Source organism: Simochromis diagramma, unplaced genomic scaffold, assembly GCF_900408965.1.
Source record: "Simochromis diagramma unplaced genomic scaffold, fSimDia1.1 OVJJ01000501.1, whole genome shotgun sequence".
Lineage (NCBI taxonomy): Eukaryota > Metazoa > Chordata > Actinopteri > Cichliformes > Cichlidae > Simochromis > Simochromis diagramma.
Window position 1 is genome coordinate 1469409 of NW_024387320.1, and position 25493 is coordinate 1494901.

At 42.2% G+C, this 25493-nt stretch overlaps 1 protein-coding gene across 1 annotated transcript; it reads left to right on the top strand.

Moving 5' to 3' along the window:
- Nucleotides 1-630: 630 nt before the first annotated feature.
- On the top strand, nt 631-24987 carry dop1b (DOP1 leucine zipper like protein B). Its single transcript, XM_040005316.1, has 39 exons — nt 631-1110; nt 4977-5154; nt 5600-5781; nt 5866-6036; nt 7252-7441; nt 7522-7620; nt 8264-8387; nt 8495-8604; nt 10345-10456; nt 10547-10667; nt 10768-10887; nt 11051-11159; nt 11393-11635; nt 11719-12029; nt 12108-12511; nt 12598-12869; nt 14270-14422; nt 14593-14693; nt 15434-15624; nt 15739-17317; nt 17859-17958; nt 18047-18238; nt 18435-18557; nt 18645-18779; nt 18875-18930; nt 19035-19139; nt 19319-19385; nt 19473-19632; nt 20807-20889; nt 20975-21084; nt 21162-21311; nt 21588-21649; nt 21868-21996; nt 22101-22237; nt 22325-22380; nt 22471-22614; nt 22738-22870; nt 23301-23396; nt 24444-24987. Exons 2-39 carry the CDS (start codon nt 5017-5019, stop codon nt 24699-24701), a joined length of 7026 nt encoding a protein of 2341 aa, XP_039861250.1. The 5' UTR covers nt 631-1110; nt 4977-5016; the 3' UTR covers nt 24702-24987.
- Nucleotides 24988-25493: the final 506 nt, after the last annotated feature.

The window sequence follows — 25493 nt, forward strand, 5'->3', positions numbered from 1 at the left end:
CTTTCTTAAAAAATTGATGAGATCTGGTTCTTGATACCATCTTATTTTCAACAAAGTTGGGGATATCCAATTTCTATTAGTATGTGATTTTGAAATTTCTAAACTGCCCATAAAACTCTCCAAATTTCATCAACAAGTTTTGTTAAATTGGAAATTAATGTTTAAACATAACTTTAGTGCCCACACCGTTCCATTGTGGAATAATAGGGTGATATTGAATCGGAGGAAATCTATGCTTGTGGAAGAATGGATGACAAAACAAATTTGGTCTGCAACACATATAATGGATGAAAATGGAGATATATTTGAATTAAACAGGTTTAAATTTGTGTCAGACAACTGTTATATTTGTAAAACAACAAAGCAACAGAGCGCATGTTTTATGGGCGTGTGACTGTCCAAAATTTATGGAAATCTCTCCATGACCTCATATTGTCCTAGTCTAGAAATATTGAATTTTGGTTTTTTCAAAAATATTCAAATTGGAGTAATTCTTAAGGACAAAAATAGTGAGTTTTTAGCTAACAATCTCATTATTATAACAAAATATTACAGTCATAAATGCCAATATGCTAAATTTAAGGAAACTTCATTAGCAATGCGGCCTAACCGAACGCACCCCGTGGTCAGATCTCTGACGGCGAGGTGAGAGGTTTGTAAACACTGCACATCCTGGAACGTACCAAAGCAGAGGGGGAGTGATGACATTTCATTACCGTCTACATCTCAATTTCACAACTGCACAAAGTGTTTAGTTTATGCTTCTTTTAGCACACATTTTGTCGTGTATCGACTTTTCTTTAAGGCACCAAGAAGGCGAATATTTACATTTACCGACTACACTTTCCCGGCTCCCACCCTTTCTTCTTCTCTGTGAGGAAGTGAGCGTCTGGTGCTGGATCAGCTGATCAGCTATAGGAGATCCCCGCCCAGTTGCGAGAGTCAGCCCTGGTGCTCCGGGTATGGTTGTTTTCACACACGCATCCTTTTTTCTCCTGTGAGCGGCTTTTGCCTGGAGGATGCACCATCAGGACCGGACTGTCTGCCGCTCGTGTCTGAGTGCTGTGAAGCGAGCGTGGCCCCGCGCATCTCGTGCTGCTTTTTCTGTCGGTGAGTCATTCATGCACCACGTAGCTAGCTGATTTTGTTTGCGGCGGGGTTCTTTGCTTTAACACTATGCGCTTTGTTATTATAACCAAAGAAACCCCAACCAAAGAAAACAAATGTGATTTTCCTGTGACGTTAGGAAAAAATAGGAAAATTCTATTTTTAGGATTTTTATCTGCTTACCTATGGGGGAAAAACGTGTCTGACTACTCTTTAATATATTTCCTAGCCTGTAAGGTAGTGATAGTATCATGCAGGTTTTGGTCTGAAGTCGTGCTGTTACATAATCTGTAGGCTCTAATGCTACAGTGTACTTACAGGCTAAAGGCTGCTGCAGCCAACTGTTATTTGGCCACATTTCATGCTGCATCCACAGCCTCTTTCATCATCATCATATGCGCCAGCACCGTCACGTTAAAGCCTGCTGTGGCCGTGTTGGTGGTGGTGGTGTTAGTCAGCTGACGGGGCTTGTTGTGTGCCTTGGAGCGTGCGTCCACCCTCAAAGCACACACACTCCTGTTTCTGTAGAAATGCACGGGTTTATCACACTTGCTGTTTTTGCCGGTACTTACAATGAGGAAGTGAGAATTTAAACTTTGTTCTGCCCGGCCTGCACAATTTGGTTATCAAGCTGTCACTTGTGATTCTCCAGAATGCTTTTTCCCCCCCCAGTCGCTACACACACACACACACATGCACACAGACACACACTCAGAGTATTTGCAGGCAGACGTATGACTAAAAACACGTTAAACTGGTCAAAGTGTTTAGAGTTATTTGTCTTCTAATTGAAACCCTTCTATATAAGTTCTGTTAGTGGGGAGAAAACCCCCCACTTTGAAACATATCATCAGTCCAATCCACCCGTGACAGGGATGAAAGCCTGGATTTTACAAACAGTGCTGGTTTTGCAAGCAAGCCTTGATGAAAGACTGTCTAACCTCATAGTTGCCGTGGTGCTGGTCCGTAGGTCAAGAAAACTCTTTGTGAACAGAGCTAACATGTGTCACGTGCACGTGTCATTGATCACACATACACACTCGTGCATGGATGCTCTGGGTATTTTTGAACCGGCTCTTTTTTAATATTCAATGCACATTACAGTTAAAACACACACACACACAAAAAGAAGATGTCACTTTTTTTTTTTTAAGATTAATACATGATCGGCCTGTATTTTCTTGTCACAGATGTGCACAATGATGTTTTTATGACCAGCAGTAAGAATCCGCACTACAGAAATGACGATGTCTGAGGTCATTTAGCAAACCTGGCACCACTGCAGGACACTTTATGTATTTAAAACGTGTCACCCCTTTTTGCATGACATTCGACTAATGTAAGATTCTATGTTGGGGGCACTTTGCATAGTGTTTTAGCCATGCAGAGGGAGGGAATTGTGGGAATGCACAAGGACAGTGCATTCCTGAATTCCATTCCACCAAGATGATCTAATGAACAGGTCGAATTACAGTTATTTGAAAAGTTTGAACTGGAAACAGAGTGACAGCAAAGTTCACACAGAAGAGGAACAGTTTAAAAAACAAACAAACATTGAAGACCACAAAAAGCTCAGACGAGAAGCGCAGAAAATGGCTGCAGTGACTTCAGTCTTTTTAATACTCCATTCCACATATTTTTGTCACTGTTCCCAAATTACAGTACACAATAATATGTAGACGCTGGTTTGTGTTTGCATGTTCTCTGTGTGCCTGCATGTATCCTCCACAGTCCAAACACTCTTATGTTAGGCTAACTGATGACTCTAAATTAGCTGCAGATGTGAATATGGACAACAGAATGGTTGTCTGTCTCTGTGTTAGCCCTGTGGCTGAGTGGTGATCTATCAGGACCAATTTTGCGAAGGGGCTTCATGAGAAACTGGGACTATTGTGGAGGGCCACACTGATAACGTGAGCTCATACACCCAGTTTCTCATGCGGCATCTTGGAAAATTAATTGCCCACCGCTGGTTCCCCACCGTGCAACCCTGAATTGGATAAGATGAGGAGCATGGATGGATAGATGAATTCACCAGTTTCATCCAAGAGTATTTTTAAAGAGACCAAAAAAGGTACAATTGAAAGATTTGGGTTTTGTTTGGTTTTTGCTGTTTAAAAAAAGAAATGCATTTTTAGCTTTATTAAACTAATTGTAAAAATCACCAACCAGGTTTTTTTTTGTTTTTTTTTTTTTTTTTTTGGAAGGCCAAAACTTAAGGATGACACCAGTAATTGTATATGTAGGATAATGTTTACTCATTTTTCAAATCTACCGGCCAGTTAGCCTACACAGCTTTGTGGAGAGGCCTGTGTTTTTCTGTTTTGTTCGTTGTGTGTACTTTTTTCTTTTTAAATTTGCTAAATGTCCAAAGAAGAGCCTTTAAAAAGTTTTTATTCTTTATTTTCAGAAATTAAATGTAAATATGGGGCAGTGTGTTTATTTAATAGCCTAACACAGTGAAGACTCTGTTGTCCAACAACGTGTAAAACACTTCACTGATCACAATGAAGTGAAGAAAAGCCAAAATATAATATGCCCATATCCTCCTGAGAACCGAGGAAAGGGGAATCTTCCCATTGAACGTTTTCTGTGATTTCCTTCCTCTTTGGAGCTAAAAGAAGCCACCCAAACACACGAGATATCAATGGAAAGCCCAGGGTGTCCTCTATTTAGTACATCAGGACTTAGTAGGGTGGCTCAAATAAGTCAAAAGATATAGACCAAAAACAAACGTCAATTATATAGGACATAAATGAGTAGGCTCTTTGTCAGGACGATATGAAAAAGCAAGGTCTCAGTTGATCACATGAAATAACCTCAACTCTTTCACATCCTCACTCACTCAGTCTAGAGCTGGGTTTGTCTATTTTTCACTGGTGTCCTAGGCAGAGTTGTATTGGTAGGCTTTAACATTTTGTCTTTTATTAGATTTGAATTCTTTCAATCAATTCCTAAATTTTTGTAGGTTATAAATCTGCCAAATGGCATGTGATTTTCCCCGTCAATGAACTGTCGTCCTGAGCATGTGCTCGGGACGGTGTTTACAGTGGTAAAGCCCTCTTAGATCAGCCACAGGGAGTCCAGATGCCCGTGCTTCTCTAATCCTGCCTTCCTGCTCCCCCACACATCCCTTTGTTTAGCTATATTTGAACACATAATATGCACATGTATTCACAAGCCACTGTCTTTACCGCAAAAACAAAGCAGGTAATAACTGGGCTTTACCGGTGGAGCATTAATCAACCTAAGGGCCAGACATTTCAGTCAAAAGTTGGTGGAAACTGAAACACGGTTTCAGTGTATTTATTCAACAGGTGGTCCAAAATCAAACTCTTTAAAAAAAAAAAAAAAAATCTTAATCTTCATTTGTGTCTGCAGGCCACTGTTTGCTAGCAAGTTTTCTCTGCTGAACCTAAAAGCTAAGCGAGCTGCAATGTTGCCCCATTTTTTTTTTTTTTGCTTCCCATGGGCCCAAAAATCAATTAATGCTGTTCTAAATTTTCCTGTAGACAAGAGAGATGCAAAGTGCATCTCTTTGTGTGTTTTTAAGCTCAGCTCGTTGCTTGTTTTTCTGCGGCTGTGCTCGCAGGGCTGCACAGTTCGTGTTAGAAAGAGTCCTCCTCCTCAGACTGAGAGACAGGTCAGACAGCCAAACACCGAGCAGTCATGAATGAGGGCATTTGTCTCCGTTGCCTCAGAGCTCGTGTATGTCAGTGAACAGAGCTAATTGGATCATTTTATTTGGAATAAACAAGCCTCAGAGGCTGAGGACATCCAGCAGGTTTCACACACATTTATGCTGCTACTGTTTTTTTTTGTTTTTTGAGTTTTTTCCCTCAAAAACTCTCATTTGCCATTTTTACCAGAGATATTATGCTGATGATGCTGGGATCAGACTAAAGTATCATGGATCCTGAGGAGTTGGAACTTCAGAATGACTACCGTTATCGTAGCTATGCGGCAGTCATCGAGAAAGCGCTGCGAAACTTCGAGTCTTCGAGTGAGTGGGCAGATCTCATCTCGTCCCTGGGAAAGCTCAATAAGGTACAGTCTGAATGTGCAGAGATGACATGCTTTTAGCTCTTTCTTTTTTTTCCATGTCTTCCTGGTGTTGACATTTTTGGTTCACCGCTGCTGCCTGTCTTTCAGTTCCCTATAGTTATGCATTAGTTCTCATTTCCCACATAAAAACTCTCCCTATGTGTTTAACAGCTTTATAACTAGTAATAAATGAGCCACTGTCCTTTTTTTCAGTACAGCAAGATGTTGACTTTGGAGTGTCTGTGTGTGCTGATGTCGAACAGTTGGAATGCGAGGGAGAAATTTACCTGATTGATTTAAAACTGTAAATGACTTTAAGCACTGAAGTGTAATCTGTGGGGGGGTTTAGTTTAGTCGTCGTGTTTTGACAGGTTCTCACATTTCCTCTTAACGGTTTTTCGCCGTCATCTAAATAGTTTTCTTATTATTTTCTCTGCATTTGAAACAGGCCCTACAGACTAATCTGCGATACTCCCTCCTGCCCAAGAGGCTGATCATAGGGAAGCGTCTGGCTCAGTGTTTACACCCGGCCCTGCCCAGCGGTGTACACCTCAAGGCTCTGGAGACCTATGAGGTCATTTTCAAAATCATTGGAACAAAATGGCTAGCCAAGGATCTGTTCATTTACAGGTAGAAAAACCAAACCTTTGATGCTTAAAGAAAAACAAAGAGTTCATAAGTTTACTTGAGCCTGTGTGTTTTTGTGCTTTTTAGTTCAGGATTGTTCCCACTTTTGGCCCACGCAGCCATGGCAGTAAAGCCCGTCCTGCTGACGCTGTATGAGCGTTACTATCTCCCTCTGCAGAAGGCTTTGCTGCCCAGTCTTCAGGCTTTCATAACAGGCCTCCTACCAGGCCTGGAAGAAGGACTGGAGGTCTACGACAGGTACGTAGCATAAAAAGACAGTTTATTATGACTGAATTCCACGTATGCTGTTAGTACCTACAAGTTCACCAAATCCGAAGATGAAAGTAGAAATGCAAAACATCTCTTTGCACCTCTGAAGGAACAAAGACATTTGCATTTTCAGGGTTTTTCTTGGTGTTTGTTGTGCATGCAGCATGCATCTAACAAACAAGCCATCCAGATCTGGCCGCCGTGGCAAGCCCTGTGAATAAGGGAGGGGCTTTAGTATAATTCTGGTATTATTTATGAGATGCTATCAAATATTTTACAATTATACAGTTTTGAAAAAAATGAAAAAGAACCCCATATATGATTTAAGTTTGGTTGTTGTTCCTTAGAAATTTGCCTCCATGTGCAGCTGATCAGCACTCCCAGCGCTCCTGCTACATTTGGATCACTGCCTGGAAGTTCCAGTCTGATCCCTCTTTAGGAACAAATTTGCAATTCATCCATCCTGCATCCTGTTCAGTTTTCTGACCACACCAACACAATCATCACTAACCACTCACAATTTTATATGGATACCTGTGACCCTCTCCTTTTCTGCAACGTGAGATTCAGGCTGAACGTGGTCACCGTCCCGATACAGTGGACCAAATCCAGCACGGGTCATGAAAAACAAATAAATAAATCTTTAGGTACTGATCCAAAAATGGCAGGAATGCTGAAAGTGGTGTGCGCAAGGATGGCACTTCAAAAAAACACAAAACAATATAAAAATTAAGTCATTCAAGTTTGCTGTTTATGCATGCCTTCATAACACGTTTGCTTCTCAGCTGACCTAATGCAGTAGAGCGAGTCCTCACTTTACCGTTTTTCTGTTTGCTCACTCAGACATGCATTGTCAACATTTCAGCTTTAGTCTAACCATAAATGCCTTTTTTATTGTTTGTTTTGCACTAATGTACACAGCACTGGATGTAGACAGGAAAAACAGTCAAACATTATTCAGGACTTAACTTGCGGCAAAAGTTTCACAAGTGAAAATTATGTTGTGAGTCACTGGGCTCCACAGGACCGTGTCCTGACTATTCATTCTTTCTATACTCAGTCAGTGGATATCATTGGTCAGCACTGACAACAACACTGACGTGACATCACTGACGGCAATGTAGAAATATAGATTTGTAATTGTACGTGTTGCTTTGTGCGTGTCACTGAGTCATCTCCACTTTGTGCCCTTCTGCTGTCAAGGACCGATGCTCTGCTGGTCAAGTTGTCACTGCTCGTGGGTCAGCAGGTCTTCTATGGTGCCCTGTGGGGGAGCATGCTGGTCACTCCTATGGTGCGGCTGCCTGCCTCCGTCTTTATAGTCACACATTTTGACCGAATGGCCTCACTGAGCCAACAAGCGTACATGCTAGGCTACGATCAGCGCGTAGTGGTGAGTGCCTCTGCACATGAAATCCTTGCTTATGGGTACAATTCATGCTATCGAATGTCTGAACTTCTTTCTGTCTACAGGTGAAGTCACTTTGTCTATCGCTGCAAGATTCAAATGCCTTGGTGCAGAGGAACACACTTGAAATCCTGCTCTACTTTTTCCCATTTGCAACATCCCTGGTAGGCACTCCTTGTGTTTTCTTTTGTTTTCTTACTTTATATCTTTAACACTAAGCAAACTAAGTGCATTTATTATCCTAATCTAAGACCCGTTTCCAGTTTTATGTCCAAAGAAAACAATTTGTTTATAACCAGTCTTGTTTCTATTCATTATCACAGCATTTTGTGCACCAGTGCTTAACAGTCTGGTGAGACGGTCAGTTAATCCAGTTATCTAAACACAGCAAGCACGCGTCTGTGTCGTATTCATTCTCCGTTCACTTGTGGAAAAAGTCCATCGGATGTTGGCATTTTAGTGCTTTATTTTTCCTAACAAATAATTAAGTTGAAATAATTGAGTTAAACTGTAAAACATGATGCTCCTTGTGCTCATGATCCAGCATTGGCTGAAAATTTCAAGCATTACAATCAATGAATGTTTTCATGATCAACACAAATGTAAGGCAAAAACAAATATATTAGATTTGGGGTTGGGCAGTGGGGGGGGGCAGCGTGAATTGCACCCTTTCAACTTTTCAGACTCTCAAATCAAAGACTGACTATACCAAAACACATGTATCGTGTTTATGGTAATACTGTTATAGTATTAGGACTTTTTTTTGTTGTTACTCGGCTAACTGTGCATCTTCCTGTTGTTGGCTAGAACCCAGCAGAGCCCACCATTGCTTTGAGCTTTGAAGACATGATCACAGTCGTCTCTGCAGCCTCACTCACGCTGCTCAGAAGAGACATGTCCCTCAACAGACGCCTCTACGCCTGGCTTCTAGGTCCTTGTCATCAGAATATACCAGAGTGAAAATTCATACGTACCACCGTTTGGCAAAATTGTCTGGTTCACTTACACTTCTCATCTATATATGTGTGTCGTTTCCAGGGACGGCTATAAAAGGAGGAATGGTGGCTCCACATCCCGAGCTCTCCACCACCATGGAGGAGCATACGGCATTTTACTTCAGCACCTACTCCAGGGATTTCCTTGTGAAGGTAGCTAATGTATTTAATAGCAAATAGGCAGAGAAAAAACATCAAGAATACACAAAAACATATTGTATGCATGTTTGCTTTTTAGTTTAAACATCAAATATATGTTTCTGAATCCAGTAGCTGGTTTACTTAACCTAAAGGTTGGGGGTAAACAAAAAGTAACAGGTGATGTGGATGTTTCAACCATATCACAAATTACATCTAACCATCACTGACTGGCCTGTTAGATCTTGTGTTAAACAGTTTTTTATGGAGTCTTCTAAAAATGATTGCAAACAGTCCTCCACATAACTTCTGTTTAACTAACTGCATTAAAGCAGATGTGTAGTGTATTTACCAAAACTGTAAAATGACCATAAATGAGAGGAAGTTGCTCATGAGAGTGAAGTAAAAATGAGTACGAGTGGCTGGTTGACTGTTTTATGGAGGTTTAGTAGTTTCAAAGTGCTTCTGCTGGTACACCGCAGAGATTCCTGTAGTGAAACTTGGAGCAAAGCTGTTATTTACATGTGTTGAAGGTCTCATTCGGTGTGATTTCCCCTTAGCCTGATGTATAGTACTAATAAAGTCACGAGCCACCCCTCACTTCTTTATATTTTGGTAGAAAAATGAGAAGTGGGTGCAGTTATTTATTGAAGCATGTGCAAACATACATGGAAATATAGTAAAATATAAAGGACAAAAATTGACTGTGTACAATGAGCTTGAAAGGCAGTTTTTTTTTTCATCACTGTTTTAAGTAGTTCTTGGGAATTGCTTTTACAGTCAAAGCAAAATATCAAGAAATGGGGCTGACTCAAGACTTTTGCACATTCATGTACATGTACTTGTCTGTGCTTATTTTTATCTTCCATTGGAACAAATTAATGATATTAATTAACAATGTGGATAATAATAATAATAATAATAATACTTAAATAAAAAAAATACGATTCATCATAAAAAAAATTTAGCAAGCACTTAAGGTTCTGTGACAGTAGATTGATCACCAGACCTCTTTCCCGAAGCAACAGACTACTACAGTACTAAACTTCAGCTGAGGTCAGTGTTGCAACTAAGACTGAAACTGTGTTGGAGTTTTCACCACTGAAAGGCAGGCAGGAGTCCATCATCTAAATAGACCGTTTTCTTAGTCTGACAAGTAGGATTGCATTGTAGTGGCCGTTTTGTGTTTTTTTTTTGTTTTGTTTTGTTTTTTTTTTGTTGTTTTTTTTTCTGGTTATGCATTTTAAGATTATTTTACATTAAATATTGAAGCTAAGTGGCACACCTGCTCATGCTGTGGTTTGTGAGACGGTGAATACTTAGAAGTAAAAATAGCATTTACACATTTGTCGCATCTTTCACTGCATCCCATGTGTTCTCAAGAGGAATGGAACTAAAGGAGGATACTGAGAATATTAAGCAGTGTAACTTATTTAATTTCAAATGAAAAAGATCAGTTCATATCTCATTGAAAATGAAAATGAGATATAGTGAAACGAGGGGTTACAGAATAAGAGTAAGAGATACTGCGGTGTATCTCTGACATGACTTGATTTGCAGGTCACATGTTGTTCAAACCTCTCACTAAGTAGCAATAAAATGTGTGCTCTTCATCAAAGAATGGTATGCATCGGTTAAGCGTCTGCGTTTTCTCACATGACTTGAACAGGTGAGGTACACTTGTTTAAAGTGTGCATCAATAGATGTTTGTCACATGTTTCTCTAAGTCTCATTTGTTTATGTCTCTGACTTCAGGCTCTGATTAACATCCTCAAACAGAAGGATGTGAATAGTGACCCGGAAAATGTGACTAGTTACCTCAGGCCCTTTCGCATCATTATCAGCCTGCTCGATAAACCGGAGATAGGTAAGCAGCATGTGTGCAGTACACAAAAACGTCAAAAGTCTGAATTACTTTATCAATCACTTATTTGATAATAGTCATATTTCTCCTCAGGTCCGCCTGTCTTGAGCCGTGTGTTGTTGGAGGTGGTCCGAGCTTTCTACAGCTATTGTCGAGAAATGCTGGGAGAGGAAACCATCACCAGCTCAGGACTCTCAGGCAACCAGCTAGCTAGGTAAGAGCAGTAAATGGTAAAACGCATGAACTGCATGTGACAAAACTTCAAACGGCGAGATGAATCCAAAAACATGCTTTCTTGTGTTTTCCCTCCACAGTAAGATAAAAGAGAATAAGAATGCATCAGAAATCATAAAGACGGTGAACATGCTCGTGAGTTCCATGAACAGCGAATATCTCTGGGAGTACATGACTCGACGCTTCTGCGCCTCTCTCGGGTACGAGGATGACACCGAATTCTTGCATGGGAAATTCTAAAAAGCTAAAGGCTGAGTCAAACAAATAACAAGTGCCAAGATTATACGCAGCGTGTATGTGAAGATTTCTTGTTTGCTGTCAAACATCACCTTACAAGGATCGTTGTTTCTCGCTCTACTCTAGCAACAAGGATGACCCACCAACGCCTCCTGAACAGGACCGCAGTCATCCCGCTCCCTCCGTCTCAGAGATGTCCATCCTCATCATTTTCCTGCTTGATGTTCTTCCTCTGGTAAATGTCACAAACATCTGCACATCATTGCTGATCTATCTCTGTGAAGGCTGTCGTCAACAGCTCAGGGAGATGTGATCTGCATTTTAGATCAGAGTCAGCATCAGCCAGTCGGTATTTTAGAACTGATTGGATTATTTGCCAGAAAGTCACAGAAAAAGCAATCGCAAGTCAGTCTCACGCATACACCCATTCATAAACAGCGCAATCATCATGTTTCTTCTTTGCAACAGGAGCTCCATGCAGACATCCAGTCACATTATCTTCCTGAGATGCTGGGCACCATGCTGCGAACCCTGTGCAGTCACATTGATGCTGTTTGCCTGGAAGACATCACACAGGGACTGCGCGCATGCTTCAAGGTCCTCAGTAAGATCCAGATGCCTGTGGCTTACATGGATGTTGAGGCAGGGCCGCAGGCAGAGGAGACAGGAGTTACAGTCACTGAAAGAGGAATGCGCAGAGACTCAGGTTTGGCATCCAAGATGTCGTGTCTCTTTAAAAATTACACCCCGTGAAGTTTGACTGTACCTCATCATGTCAGTTATACTCTGTCTAGGATAAAGAGAATGAAGGAGAGAAAAGCTGCTCCCCCGGTCAGGCCGACGGGAATCACGAGGATGAAGAGATAAACAGAGATGGAGGCGTTGAGGCAGAGACAGCAAACGGTGCTTTCCCAACACTCAGGTCTGAGGACAGCGGATTAGGCATCAGCGCCTCACCCTCAGAGCAGCACCTGCCACCAGGGGTCACGATGGGGACTGAGGAGAATGGAGTTTTCAAAGAAGGCGAAGGAGTGTGGAGAAGGGGGGGCAGTATAGACACCATGGCCCAGTGTCTGCAGGACATCCTGGCCTTCATAACCACAAGGTGAACATCTGAGCCGGTTGTAGTCTAAATGATCATCATGGGCCGCTTTTATTAACTGTGATTTCTAAATATTCGCAGATACTTGTTGGTGCAAGTGGAGGATGTCAGGGGACCAATTGAAGAGCCTCATCCTGATCTGCGTGCTTCCTCTGTAGATCAGAAGTCTTTGTTGGTGAATGTGGGTGGGCGTGAAATCAAAGACAAACTGACGGAGCTGTTCACGCCAAATAAACGTAAATCCCGTTCCTCTTCTGACACCCGGGTCTCAGCAGCCTCTGCTGAGAAGAAAAGGGATCACGGGCATTCGGGGCACCTGGACTGGTCAGCTGGTTATATGCCCCGCGGCAAGGCAGAGATCTCTGAGGCCTGTCGACAGGCCTTCATCGCCACCTGCCACCTTCTGCTGGAGTGCACTACCTTCCCCATTTACCTAAGTGAAGAGGAGACTCTAGCTTTCCACACAGATATGTTTGGTCACACAGGTCAGCGCATAGATGTGTGTGTTAATACCGCTGTCAGTTATCCTACAAAGAGGGATAAGTGAATAACAACTCTTCTTTTTCATCAGGTTATCAAGTGGACAGCCTCCCAGTGTGGCTGAGGTCCTTAATGACTCTGTGCTGCCTGTCCAGAGACTACAACATCCAGCACACTGCAGTGGCTTCCCTACTGGAACTGATCAACCACTCCCAATCCTTAGCACTGGTTATTCAGGACAAGCAGAGACGCTACCAGAGCTCTGAGTCTAACCCACTGAGTGGGCGGCTGCAGATGGTCACTGTGCCACCCATCTACCCTGCCCTGCTACGCACCATAGAGGAGGGCACCGACTTCTATCAGGTTAGGTTTTCATTCATTCGAATCTTGTTCTAACTTGGTGTAAATGGGCTGATTTACATTATAAGACAGTAGAGAAACAGATGAAAGATCCTCAGCAGTAAAAGTATTATTAAACAATTAAAAAGGCAAATTTATAAATAAATAAAATCGCAAAAGTAATGAAATGTATTCCAAACCCATGCCGTGAGTCAAATAAAACAATGTAAGGTTTAGTAAGATAAGATTGAATTAATTAATAATAATAATTATTATTTATTAATTTGCATGTGTTTTTAAGCTACACCAACATCTTTCAAGTTGATGCAAAGTGTTTATTATTAGCTACCAAGATCTCTGTAAGGGCAGCTGTGGTAAGACGAGGAAATGTGAAGGAAAACTTAGAGTTAAGAGAATAAACTGCCTTCAAGAAATCTGCTGGATTTGAATGAGATAATTGGATAAACTAATAATAAATTACACGTGTTCATTTGTTTCTAAGCTGCCTAAATGCAAGCCAGTAGCCAGACTGCCCAGTACAGAGTGGTGTTGCAGGGTCAGTAATGTAGCAAGAAGCTTCTAGGTGCAAGTACTTTAGTCAGCAAGAGCTTTTGCTGTGCCTGTGTGGGTTTCCTGTGTATGCTGGCATCCTCTTGCAGTCCAAAGACATGCTTGTTAGGCTATTAGGTCATTGAGTCAAACTAGCTATGGATGTGAGGTAGAAGTGCATATAATAAAGCACTGTGTGAATGTATGGGTAGCTTGTAGTCTAAAGCTGAGTGACTAGAAAGGTTCATTATGAATGCCAGTCCATTTCTGTTTTCATTACATGTCAACACTGCAGGCTGTATTTCTTTCTTATGTTAGAGTCCCAGGTACTCGAGTTTTCTGTGCTCTGTTTCTCTAAGCCAGGTTCTTATCAACCTCCTTTTTTTTTTTAAACTGTGAGGCAATTCATCGTCATGGATCTCAGCAGTATCACAGAAATGTATTAATTTCTATCACACTGCATAATTACTGCTTGCCCGATGATGCACTGATGGATGTGTTTATTGAGGCTTTGAATGTGTACAAGACTGAGAGTCAACTGCTTTCAAAACAATTACGTGGTTTTTAAATGTATATACTCGTACGGATTTGCCTCTGACATATGTCTTCCGTACAATAAGAATTAAGACTAAAAATAAAACTGAAACGGATATAACTTGAACTCATTACAAAATACAAAACTGTGCTAACTATCTGTAATCGACAGATAATTCAAGGAGCTACCCTCATCGAATCTTTGAATGAAATTCAGTCTAATCACCATATCATCAGCACATTTGAGATGAATTTGGTCTTTTTGGTTTGTGATTTCTTCTTCTTCTTCTTTTTTCTTATTATCATGTATTTTTGGATTCTTTTTGCTCGTTTTTACTCAGAGGGTATCTCGGGTGCTGTGGAGTCAGCTGGACACGGAGAGGCGAGAGCAGCACATTTCCTGTGTGGAACTGTTCTGCAGGCTGCACTGTTTGGCTCCATCAGCATCCATCTGTGAGGACATCATCTGCCAGGCGCTGCTGCACAAGGACAAGGTATCTGTGCCTGCGGACCTGCTTCGCTGCATTTTTTTCCTTCACATATTTACATTTTTATCTCTTTATGACATGTTACAGTTTAACTAGCTCATCATGCAAATGCGCCCGATGGACGATGTGACAAGTTGAGCAAATAAGTGAAAGTTTTGTATGTTTGCTTTCCTCAGGCAGTAAGGCTGGAAGCACTACATCGCTTCACATTGCTGTGGCACCTCACCCGGGAGATCCAGACCAACAGGACCATGTCCCTCAGTCGTTCCTTTGACCGGTTAGTACATCGGACAGAAATAGTGGATGGTTTGGTTATAAATGGTCTGGAAATAGGTGCTAGTTCAAAAGTGGATTAACCTGACACTCTTTGGCATCAGCAAGGTAGCAGTTAAACAGCATGTAAATGCCGCTTTGAACGATCAGCTTGAACATTGGCACTTTAGTTTTTCCCACAGAGAATGTTTACACAGCCACTGACAGCTGCCTAATGTGAATATGTAATGCAACAGGATGTAAAATAGTAGAGTGTGGTATTAGGTGGGAAAGCTGTACAGTTTGGGATCCTTGATTTGGATTTCCTAAGTTTGCTGTGAGTCATGTGGGTGTTGATGTTGATTTTGATTTTTTTTTTAACATTCTTGCATTCTTATGTGTAAAATATATTGTTGTTCAAGTGCTCCTGCAGTTTTTAGTATGGTTGTGTGCCAAATGAATAAAATAATCATAAAATTTACTCAATTAAAATAGAGGCTTGCAGTTGATGACAATGAGAAACTGTTTGAGTAACAGTTGCTGGTGGCTTCCTAAAGAGGACCAATTATGTTCATGTGAAGCTCCATGCTTTTATTCTGGAAGTCTACTAGAGCAGCTTTAGATGATCGATAGTTCAAAATTTTCCTCATTTAACTTATACTTTGTTGCACCCACTTGGTTCCCTTTCCTCTGATTTGCTGCCCCTTTGAAACAAAAGGTTTGCTTACTAAGATTTTGAAATGCGTGTTTCTTCCTGTCTCTTAGATCTCTGTGTGTGGTGGTGGACAGTCTGAGCTGTACCGATGGCTCAATAAGTGCAGCAGCTCAGTGCTGGCTGGTCCGGGCTCTGTCCCTCAGTGATGTCATCCGGATCCTGGAGCCTATTCTGTTGTTGCTGCTGCATCCCTCCACTCAGCGCTGCTCCATTCAGAGCATCAAACAGAATGTTACTGCTGGTAAGTGTGTTTTTCAGCATGTGTTGTTTTGGTGATGAAATGAAACCTTTTAGTTGGTCTTATGCGTTTGGTCCTGTTCATTTATGCTGAGCTAACACGTCCATCGTTTTTAAGGTAACCTGAAGATTTTAAACAGTAGAAGTCGAAGCTCAAGCAAAACCTCAGGATCAGCGGACACAATGGCAACAGAAGTCACCACCTTAAATGTCCTGAACATTGTGGACCGAGAGTCCTTGTGGGCAGAGTTGGACAGCGGCCCAGATCCTGCAAAACCACCGGACAGCTTAGTGGCATCCAGGAGCGAGAGTGAAGAGACGGAAGAAGGAGAGGAAGAGGACGAGGAGGAGGCTGAAAGTGAACACACTGAGTCAGCTGACACCAGCGGTGCTCAGGTTTCCACAGATAACACCAGCTCAAGCTCGACTCCATATCCCAGCATTGAGGAAGGAGGAATGGTCAACGGGCTGCGGAGGGTTGAGTCTGGGCACACGCAGGCATCTGATTCACTGTCAAGTGAAGATGAGGAGGACTTGGAGCTGGAGGCCATGGCCAAGTCTCGCCTGTTAAAACAGGAACGTGAAAAGAGAGAAGCCATCGACTCCCTGTTCCGCCACGTGCTGCTGTACCCTGTGGCGGGTGGTTGGCGCCATCTGCTCCAAGGCTTGGGTCTGCTGGACAGTTTGATGAGGAGCAGTGCTGAGTGCCCTCTGGTGGATGCTCTATCCTTCACCTCGCTCGACACGAGCTCCGCTGCACATTTAAACCTGGTGTCTAACCTTCTGCAGCGTCACCAACAGGCCCAAGATGGCAAGAACTTCTACGGCTGCCTCCTTTCCCCCTCCTCCACTCCTTCCGCACCCCCGTCCCTGCTCATTGAACTGCTGGTTTCATTGTGCCTGCGATTCCTTCGCTCTCATTACCCTTCCTATCTGAGCCTGAGTCCCCTTGACCTGCAGGGGAACAGAGAGGTTCAGGTGAAAAGCGTGGCGGTGTTGACCCGCATTGTGAACCAGCTCTGCTGCACAGCGCGAGGACAGGATGCGTCCGATATGGAGTCCATCCGCAGACTCCTCTCTGGTTGTAAAGTGCAGCAGTATGCTCTGCTTACACTTTCTGCATCTATGTACATTAGCCAGAGGGGGACAGACAAGGGACAATCTAAAGGTGTGGAGCTGCTAGAGGAGCAGGGAGGCCTGTCGGAGGAAAGTCTGGTGAATTTCGGGGCAGGAGGTGGACAGGAACAATACCCCTTACAGATGGAATTGCTCAACCTTCTCCAGGCTCTAATAGTCCTGGAATACCATGTGTGGTCAGGTAGAGCTGCCTCAACAGCTGGGCCGGGCGGGACACCTGGCCAACCAGGGGAGACTCGTGAATACTCACCTGCCAGCACCCCCCTTGCTCGCGAGTGGCAGACTGCAGTCCTTTTCCAACAGTCTATCAAAGCAGCCCAGTACGTCCAAAGCCACCCGATCACAGCCCAAGGCATGTTTGTTTCTGCTGCAGCCAGGGCTCTGCAGCCCCAATACGGCTATGCCATGCACCCCCACTGGGTGTCGCTGCTTTGCTCCTCTCTGCCATACTTGGGACGTTCATTAGGCATCATTGTCACTCCGCTTATCAGTCAGATCTGCAGAAACCTGGACGAGCTCGTCAAGCTCTATGAGCATGATGGAGGGAAGACAAACCAGAGGTAACCTAAATACACAGGATTTAACAGGATATGAAAATAGGAATTCCTAGAATGGGATTTTGAATATTAGTTGTAGTCAAAGGAGCTTGCAAAGAAAAGCGTCTGGACTTCTTTAAGTTGCTTGAAGACGTTTCACCTCTCATCCGAGAAGCTTCTTCAGTTCTAAGGTCAGGAATTCGCATGACAAGGTGGGGCCAGGTTTCACAATGAACACACCCGAAACTCTGGCTGATTGGGTCCCACACCCAATTTCACACCTTGGCTCAGGTGATTAGAGGATCATCAGGGGGTCCTTTTGTCCCTCTGTGGGGGGATACTCCCACTAGGTTTATATCTGGGACTCTCCACCATTTGACCTTAGAACTGAAGAAGCTTCTCGGATGAGAGGTGAAACGTCTTCAAGCAACTTAAAGAAGTCCAGACGCTTTTCTTTGCAAGCTCCTTTGACTACGATGACCTGGATGACTGAGAACCTTCACAGACAAATATTAGTTGTACATTTAATGCAACATTTTCTTTCTTTCTTCTGACTTTTTACCAGTCTGAGTAGTAGGAAGGAGAACATTGCCCCTGATTACCCACTGACTCTGTTGGAGGGTCTGACCACCATTACACACTATTGTCTACTGGACAACAAAAGGGTAAAAAATAGAGCACAGATACAGTATGTACTTCTTACATCTACAACCACTTAATGCTCATTTTATTTCCTCTCTGGCTTTCCGTCAGTCCCTCGTAGCCTGCGACCCTGTGGATGTCCGTAACGCACGCAACGCTGTGATTGAGGCGCTGCCACAGATGCTCAGTAGCATGGCATTGTTATGGGGCGTGGTCATGAGGGAAGAGTTTCAGCGGCGCGCATCGGACTCTGGCCAGAGCAGCAGACACACTTCTACCTCTGTTTATTTCAGAACGACCAAGGTGTGTATTTGCTGTTTAGAAAAGTCGAAAAGTGGGGAATCGGCAATAGCCGTAAGCTTTTCTGTGCAGCACTGAATTTCGTTCACAGTGTTGGAACTATGTTAACTGTAGACTGCATCATCGCAGTCATCATTAATGCCGCATGTGTTGTTGAAGAAGTCATGAACTCATCCAGACACAATGTTGCCATTTCTAGGTCTTGCGGCAGCGGATACTGGAGTTCCTGCTCCCTCTAACTGGTCAGTATGGCGTTCAGGTAATGGCGTCACTTGGAGTCGTGTGGAGCAACAGGAAGAGTAAAAGGAAGCACAAAAACAAAGTAAGACCTACAGTGCGCGTGGAAACGATGAAAGGGCGTTCATATCCGAGTCGCTCGGTGGCAGCTTCACACTCTATTCTCCTTCAGGTTTTGCCCGTAGCCAGCGAGTCTCGTCAGACCATCGTGGAGATGGTGAAATCACTGAGCACTTTGCACACAGACACTGTCCTACATTTGGTCAAAGAGGTGGTGAAAAAACCACATCAGATCAAAGGAGAACAGGTACAAAAACACAGGTGCATGGAAAGACATTTAAGATTTGTAATTTGTACATTTCTTGAATCTTTTTTTTTCTTTCCCATTTTTCTCTCCATTAGAAGTCGACACTGGTCGATATACCCATGTTGCAGTTCAGCTTCACCTATATCCAGAGGTATGAGCAAGAACATAATTCAAGCACAAACCAAGGCTTTATATAGATCAAAAAATGCTCTAAAAATAATCCCATTTTGAAACCATCTCTTCTTCCCTACATAGTATTTCAGCTCAGGCTCTGCAGGAAAACATTGCACCTCTCCTCAGTCTGTTACGGGAGTCTGTTCAGCTCAACCTGGCCCCCCCTGGACATTTCTTACTGCTGGGGTCAGTTCTCATCTTAACTTGACTACCAGTAGTATTTAGAACATCTTTTGAAAAGTAGGATTATTAATTCTGCCACAGAAACTGATGTAGATGCTTCGATGTATTAAATCTTGTTCATATTTAACTTGTTTGTGTCAGTTGGGAGGATTTGATGTTTAGTAACAGATTCTCTCTTGCAGAATCCTGAATGACTTTGTCAACAGGCTCCCTAACCTGGACAATAAGAAGGATACTAGAGATCTGCAGGTGAGATGCTGTGTGCTAATGTAAGTGAAAGCAGTGGATTGACTCAGTAAGCAGGTGCAAGTGTTTAATTATTAAATTGTTGCACAGGAGGTGACTCAGAGGATCCTTGAAGCAGTAGGTGGGATTGCAGGGTCATCTCTGGAGCAGACTAGCTGGCTCAGCCGTAGCCTTGAGGTCAAAGTTCAACCTCAAGTGTGCCCGGAAGCTGATGAGCCAGATGACGGTGATGGGGATGGCGACCATTGTGGTAACTTTCTTTGACAAATGTGTCACCTTGACTGTGATACGGCCATTTGCCTGTTGCTTGAGGAAAGTTAAGACATGGGTATAAATGCAGGCCTCAGTCATGTTGGACCTAGCAGAGATTGCTAACTGCCATAAAATAAGCTTGAGGCTGTTGTGTTCACAATTTATTAATTTCTTTTATTTGTTGCATTTCACATCTGAATGTCCTTGAATCCCAAGCCCAGCTTCCTGCCTGAATGGGTGTATTTCTTTGAGTTAAAGGGGGGCCTATTATAATTTTCCGCTTTTATTAAACTGAGTAATAGTTTAAACTCAAATGGCATCATCATTCAATATCTATGGGAGCAGTGCAGACATACAGTGAATGTTATATGGGTATTTTATTATCAGTCTATATCCAGTTCAGGCCCACGGGAGGGCTACACCCTGTCAGCAGTCTTTCAAAGAGCACTTTTTTCAGTTGTAGATAAGTTATCTAAAGTTCAGTACCAGGACCACACCATAAACACTCCCCTTCCTTTTGTATCAAACTTACCCAACATCTCTGTTTGTTTTCATTTAGAAGAAGAATAGCCCTTTATTGTCCTTGCACATGTACAACGAAATTGGGTAGGTTGGTGTATAATCATTTGTCTACAGGCCGTTCAAACCAAGCAAAGAAGGTTTTGAGGTCCTCTGGTGTCGGAGGTTTGGCCTTTGTAGTTATTGAGAGTTCTGGTACCTCTCCAGGCCCTCTCTCCACCTCCTGTAGGCCTCCTTGGCCTGTTTGATGCCCCTCTTCGGGTTCGCTCTTGCAGTGCTGTACAGAGTTCTGATCAGACCCTGTAATTCACTCTTCATCCAAGGTTTTCCGTTAGGGTCTCCAGGTCCTGCTGTTCAAAGATGTACCAGTCTGTCCGATCAGAACAGTCCTGTAATTAGAGGAGAGCATCATCTGGCCATGTTTTAATGACCCAGGTGTTCGTTTTTCGTTCACATTACGGGCTGGCGACCATGATAGCGAATCATTGCTTGAGGGTTCTTGTCTACTTCATTTTTTACTTGAATACTGTTGTAACATTCCTTTGCCATTCTAGATTCAAAGCACTAACATGGTCAGACGTAGTGGCCACAGCACCCACACACCTCTTATTACAACTAACAAACTATCTTGCTGTTCTTTCTGTCCTTGACAGAGTCAGCAGCTCAAGCTAGCACCATGGTCTCCTCTTCTGCTCCCTCAGTTTACAGCGTGCAGGCTCTTGTACTTCTGGCTGAGGTGGGATTTTATTTGTTATTAAATAAATGGATTCATGGTTTGTCTGCGCTTCAGGCACTATTTAACACACTTTCTAACCATGTAGATCTTGGCACCGCTTCTGGACATGGTGTATCGCAGTGACGAGAAGGAGAAAGCTGTTCCTCTCATCTCACGTCTCATGTATTATGTTTTCCCCTACCTGAAGAACCACAGGTAACTTGGATAATCTTAACACCTTTGGTCTCATAGGGCTTAATGGAATCCTTTAACTTTAACTTTTTCTCCTGTAGTGCCTACAACATGCCCAGCTTTGAGGCGGGTGCACAACTTCTTAGCAGTCTGAGTGGGTATGCCTATACCAAAAGGGCCTGGAAGAAAGAGGTCTTTGAGCTTTTCATGGACCCCCTCTTCTTCACAATGGATGCCTCTTGTGCACAAAGGTTAGTAATATTTGTGTGTTGGATGTCAATTTCTAATACACAAAAGTATTTACTTTCACCTTAAGATGCCCCATTAGTATCATATAACAGCTATGTACTTTTTATTGCATCTAATTCAAAGAACATAAAAAAAGTTGGATTAATTAAAAAAAAAAAACTTTTCCCTTATTTTAATTTCATGTGAATCTGTTACAAGTTTGAAATTATATTACACATATAACTTTGACGTCACCAGCCTCTAATTTCTGCTGCTTGCCTGTTCTGTGTTTTCTGTAGTTGGAAATCCATTATTGACCACCTGCTGACTCATGAGAAGACCATGTTTAAAGACCTCATGAGTGAGTACAGACACCAGGAGATGTTTAATTCTGGAAAGACACTGAAAGTATAAAAGTGAAGCTTTTGTGTGATAAAAGAGTTCAGGACACTCAAGGATTCAAAATGATGTGCAGACACAAAAAGAATTTGAACAGAACAGTCGCAGTGTCACTTTTAATAATGTAGTTTACCAATTTAAATGGGCGCTGTTATAAATCTCCATTTCATTGTACTGCAGGCATGCAGAGTAGCTCCCTGAAACTGTTTGCTAACGCTGACCAGAAACCCATGCTGCTGAAACGCCAGGCATTTGCAATGTTCAGCGGAGAACTGGACCAGTACCACCTCTATTTGCCCCTCATTCAAGGTTAGCTGCTGTTACTGGATATTTTTGCAAATTTAAAGGTGATCTAGCTCAATCTGACTCAAAAAACAAGCAAAAAACTGTTTTGTTCTTTCTCTTCCTTCTAGAGCGTCTCACAGAGACTTTACGTATGAACCCCAGCCCTGCTGTTTCAGCCCAGATGTTCCTGATGTTTCGCGTTTTCTTGTTGCGGATTTCCACCCAGCACCTGACATCTCTTTGGCCCATAATGGTTACGGAACTGGTAATAATTAATTTCTCTAAGAATGTGGATTAATACATGGAGCGAACTGTGTTTAGCATCTATTTTCTGTCTGTCTCTGTTTTTCAGATTCGCACTTTTACACGTCTGGAGAAGGCTCTGCAGGTGGACAAAGACAACTCAAAGTGGGTTAATTGTTTTATTGACAAATTCCTGTTTCATTCCACCTTTTTGAGTGTCTAAAAACTTTTCTTTTCTTCTTGTAAATCACCAAGACTGGCTAAAGTGGTGCGTGGAACCCTTGACAGAAATGGACAGGTTAATTTCTCTCAGGCAGAGTTGGACATGTACCTGTCAGCCTGCAAGTTTCTGGACACCTCGCTGGCTTTTCCCCCAGAGCGGATACCACTCTTTCAGATGTAAGAGAGGAAATGGGGTCAAAGGGACTTTAAAGCATGCTTAGATATTTTGTGAGATTGACTAATAATTATTAATTTTGTCTGTTTTTGACTCATTTGCATGATTATCTGTTCATCACACAGGTATCGCTGGGCATTTGTCCCTGAGGTGGATGTAAACCGCTACAGTGGTCCAGAAAATACACTGATAGAAGGTGAACAGGAATGCATACCACACATTGTGAGAGTACTAGAAGGAATACAGCAACGCTATGGGGTAAGAACAGTCAATGTTTCCCCAAATTCAAGTGTTTTGAACTTTTTGGAGTCAAACACTCATAATTAGGGTCACTAGAATGGAGAAAAAATGGGACAAGATGATCATCTTCCTCCAGCATGCAAGGAAAGCAGGCCTGCTTAAGCCCGCATTATGTTGCATTCTGCGTTAGCATGTTCCTGAAAATAGCTAGAGAAAAACAGGATTTGTTTTGGTTTCTGGGAGGGTGGAACCATGCAGAGGTATCACTACCAACACAGCATTTGTGTATGCTTAAAAATCACATTCATAAATAGAGCCTGATTAGTGTTCTGCATATAGCTTATTGAGTGAGTTAAAAATACACAACATTGGCACTACAGAATAAAAGTTTACAGTTTTACTGCTGTTTACGTTCTCGGGGTATTTTGGTCTGCTCTGACTTTCTAAGAGGGAAATCCAAGTTGAGGGTGTGTTCCACAAAAAGTTTCCGACATTCGACTTATTCAGGAATGCACCATGTATACTCTGTTGCAGACATGGACAGGTGAGTAGTCATTCCTGTTATACTTCTTTGAAGTCCAGCGTCTGTGGTGCATGCATAGTTTGTGCATTGTAATGTAAATACACAAAAAATAGGCAGGCACACAGACGGTCACACATCTGATGACGAAATTTATGTCATAGTGGAACCCTTGCAAACCGTAACGGATTCGCCGACGTAGAACTTGTGATCCCTGCTTAACGAGTCATAAACCAGGTCACAATCACGGCCTCACAGTTCAGATATTTGTGGTCTTTCACACCTCCACTTTTCCATAATTTTCATAATAACCATTCAGAAATGTCTCTTGTGTTTCTTGAATAAGCACACAGTCTCAAAACTCTCAAACTTGGATGTAAATGCTGTTTGTACAACATGATTTCGAGTGGAACAGTGTAAAAGCACAAGCAGCAGCACATTGTTAAACATCATTAATGAACGGATGGTGGGCATCAGCTTCTTGACGGAGCGTCTTTATACTCCAGCAGCAGCACCACCACATTCTGTAGCTTTAGTGACAAATATCAGGCCTGCTTTGTAGCTTTTTTTTTTTTTTTTTCAACAGACCAGTAACGCTTTTTTAGCCAGTGACGCATATGCGTGAATGACAAAGGGCTTGGTCACCTAGATGGCGTTTGATGTTCTGTCTTGAGTGCAGATGCCAAAGTAACTCTTGAATTGGAGTTTTTATCAGGAGCAAAGTTCAAATAGAGAGCTGTGTTAGATAACACACAACATGCAGCAATTTCCTAATGTTGTAAACCCGCTCAACATTTGGCAATAAAACCCTTTCTGATTCTGATTCTGATTCTGATGAAAGGAACAGTTGTAAGAGGAATACATATCAGGAGTTAAAAGTGTCTCACATTTAGTGTATTAGTTTCTCAGCGTTGAAAATCAAAATCACACAATCAAAGTGGAAATGTCAGGGAGGTTTACCTTAAACTTCTTATGTTATCTCTATTTTAATTTAAAATATATTTTAATAGAAGCTATTTGTAATGTTCAGTCATCTCACTCTGATTATGCTGCCCTGTTGCATGATTTCAGACACTGGACGAGCTGAGTGAGGAAACTTCTACTGAGCATTTGGAGTTCCCCCTCCTCCCTCAGCGCTCCCTCTCCTCCATCACCCAGCTGTTGCCTTTCCTTCGCACCCTTTTTCATTCCTTCCAGAGCCCTCCCACCTCCAGCGATCCCGCAACCTACTTCCCTGTTGCAGACTACCCACCCGCCAGTTCACATGCAGTCCTGATGAGGCTGGAGCACATCGCAGAAGAAGAGTTCCTCGACTCCATGGAGAGCTAGAAAGCCTTTCATGAACCAACCATGCAAGCTGAATATGTAAAACGGGCAGAATCACTGATGACGATGTATTGTGAACTAGGAAAAAAAAAAGGAAATGTTTTGAGATTTTGCTTTTTAATTTCACTGGAAAACAAAGGGATGTTATTTACAACTGACTTTTTTTTTGGTATCTGATATGATGGTACTTAACTGTTTATGGAAAATAATTACAAATAATTGGAAAATTCTTCTTTCTGAGCAATTCACATGAGACTGTCCCATTAACATCTTCTGCTTGCTTTATGACTAAAAACAATTGCCATTAATTTTAATAATGGAAACCAACGTAAAGTTACCAACTACGTTTTTTTTTTTTTATAAAGCATGCATAAAATAATAATGATTGTTCCTGTGACGATTATTTAACTTTTGCACCAATAGGCAGGTTCCCTTTTCAATGATCTTAATGAGTAATATTGTTCATTTGCATAACTGGTTAACTTAAATCTGAAGTACAGCTGTAATCAGGTCTCTCTGACTCAAGAGAATGTGAAGACCAAATGTCTCTTGGTAAAAATTCATAATAAGTTATGCTAAGAGTTCTACTGTTAAGTTACTGAATGTGCTTTGTGTATAACAGGGAAATAAGCTCTGGTTTTGCTATTTTTGGTGTTCAAGGGAAATTAGCCTTTCTTTGCAGTTGTTCACTGAAAGTTTTTACAACTGGCCATTGTCTTCTCCTTTTCCACAGTGCTAAATGTTTAAGTTATTTTGAATGTTTAAAAGACCAGGTCAGGTTTTAATTTAGCAAAA

What these genes read in the sequence shown, in the direction of transcription:
- dop1b (XM_040005316.1), top strand. Translation starts at nt 5,017, where the DNA reads ATGGATCCTGAGGAGTTGGAACTTCAGAATGACTACCGTTATCGTAGC. An exon ending in CCTCTACGCCTGGCTTCTAG is followed by an intron (nt 8,388 to 8,494) that starts GTCCTTGTCATC and finishes TGTCGTTTCCAG; the next exon opens with GGACGGCTATAAAAGGAGGA. An exon ending in GGAGGGAAGACAAACCAGAG is followed by an intron (nt 17,318 to 17,858) that starts GTAACCTAAATA and finishes ACTTTTTACCAG; the next exon opens with TCTGAGTAGTAGGAAGGAGA.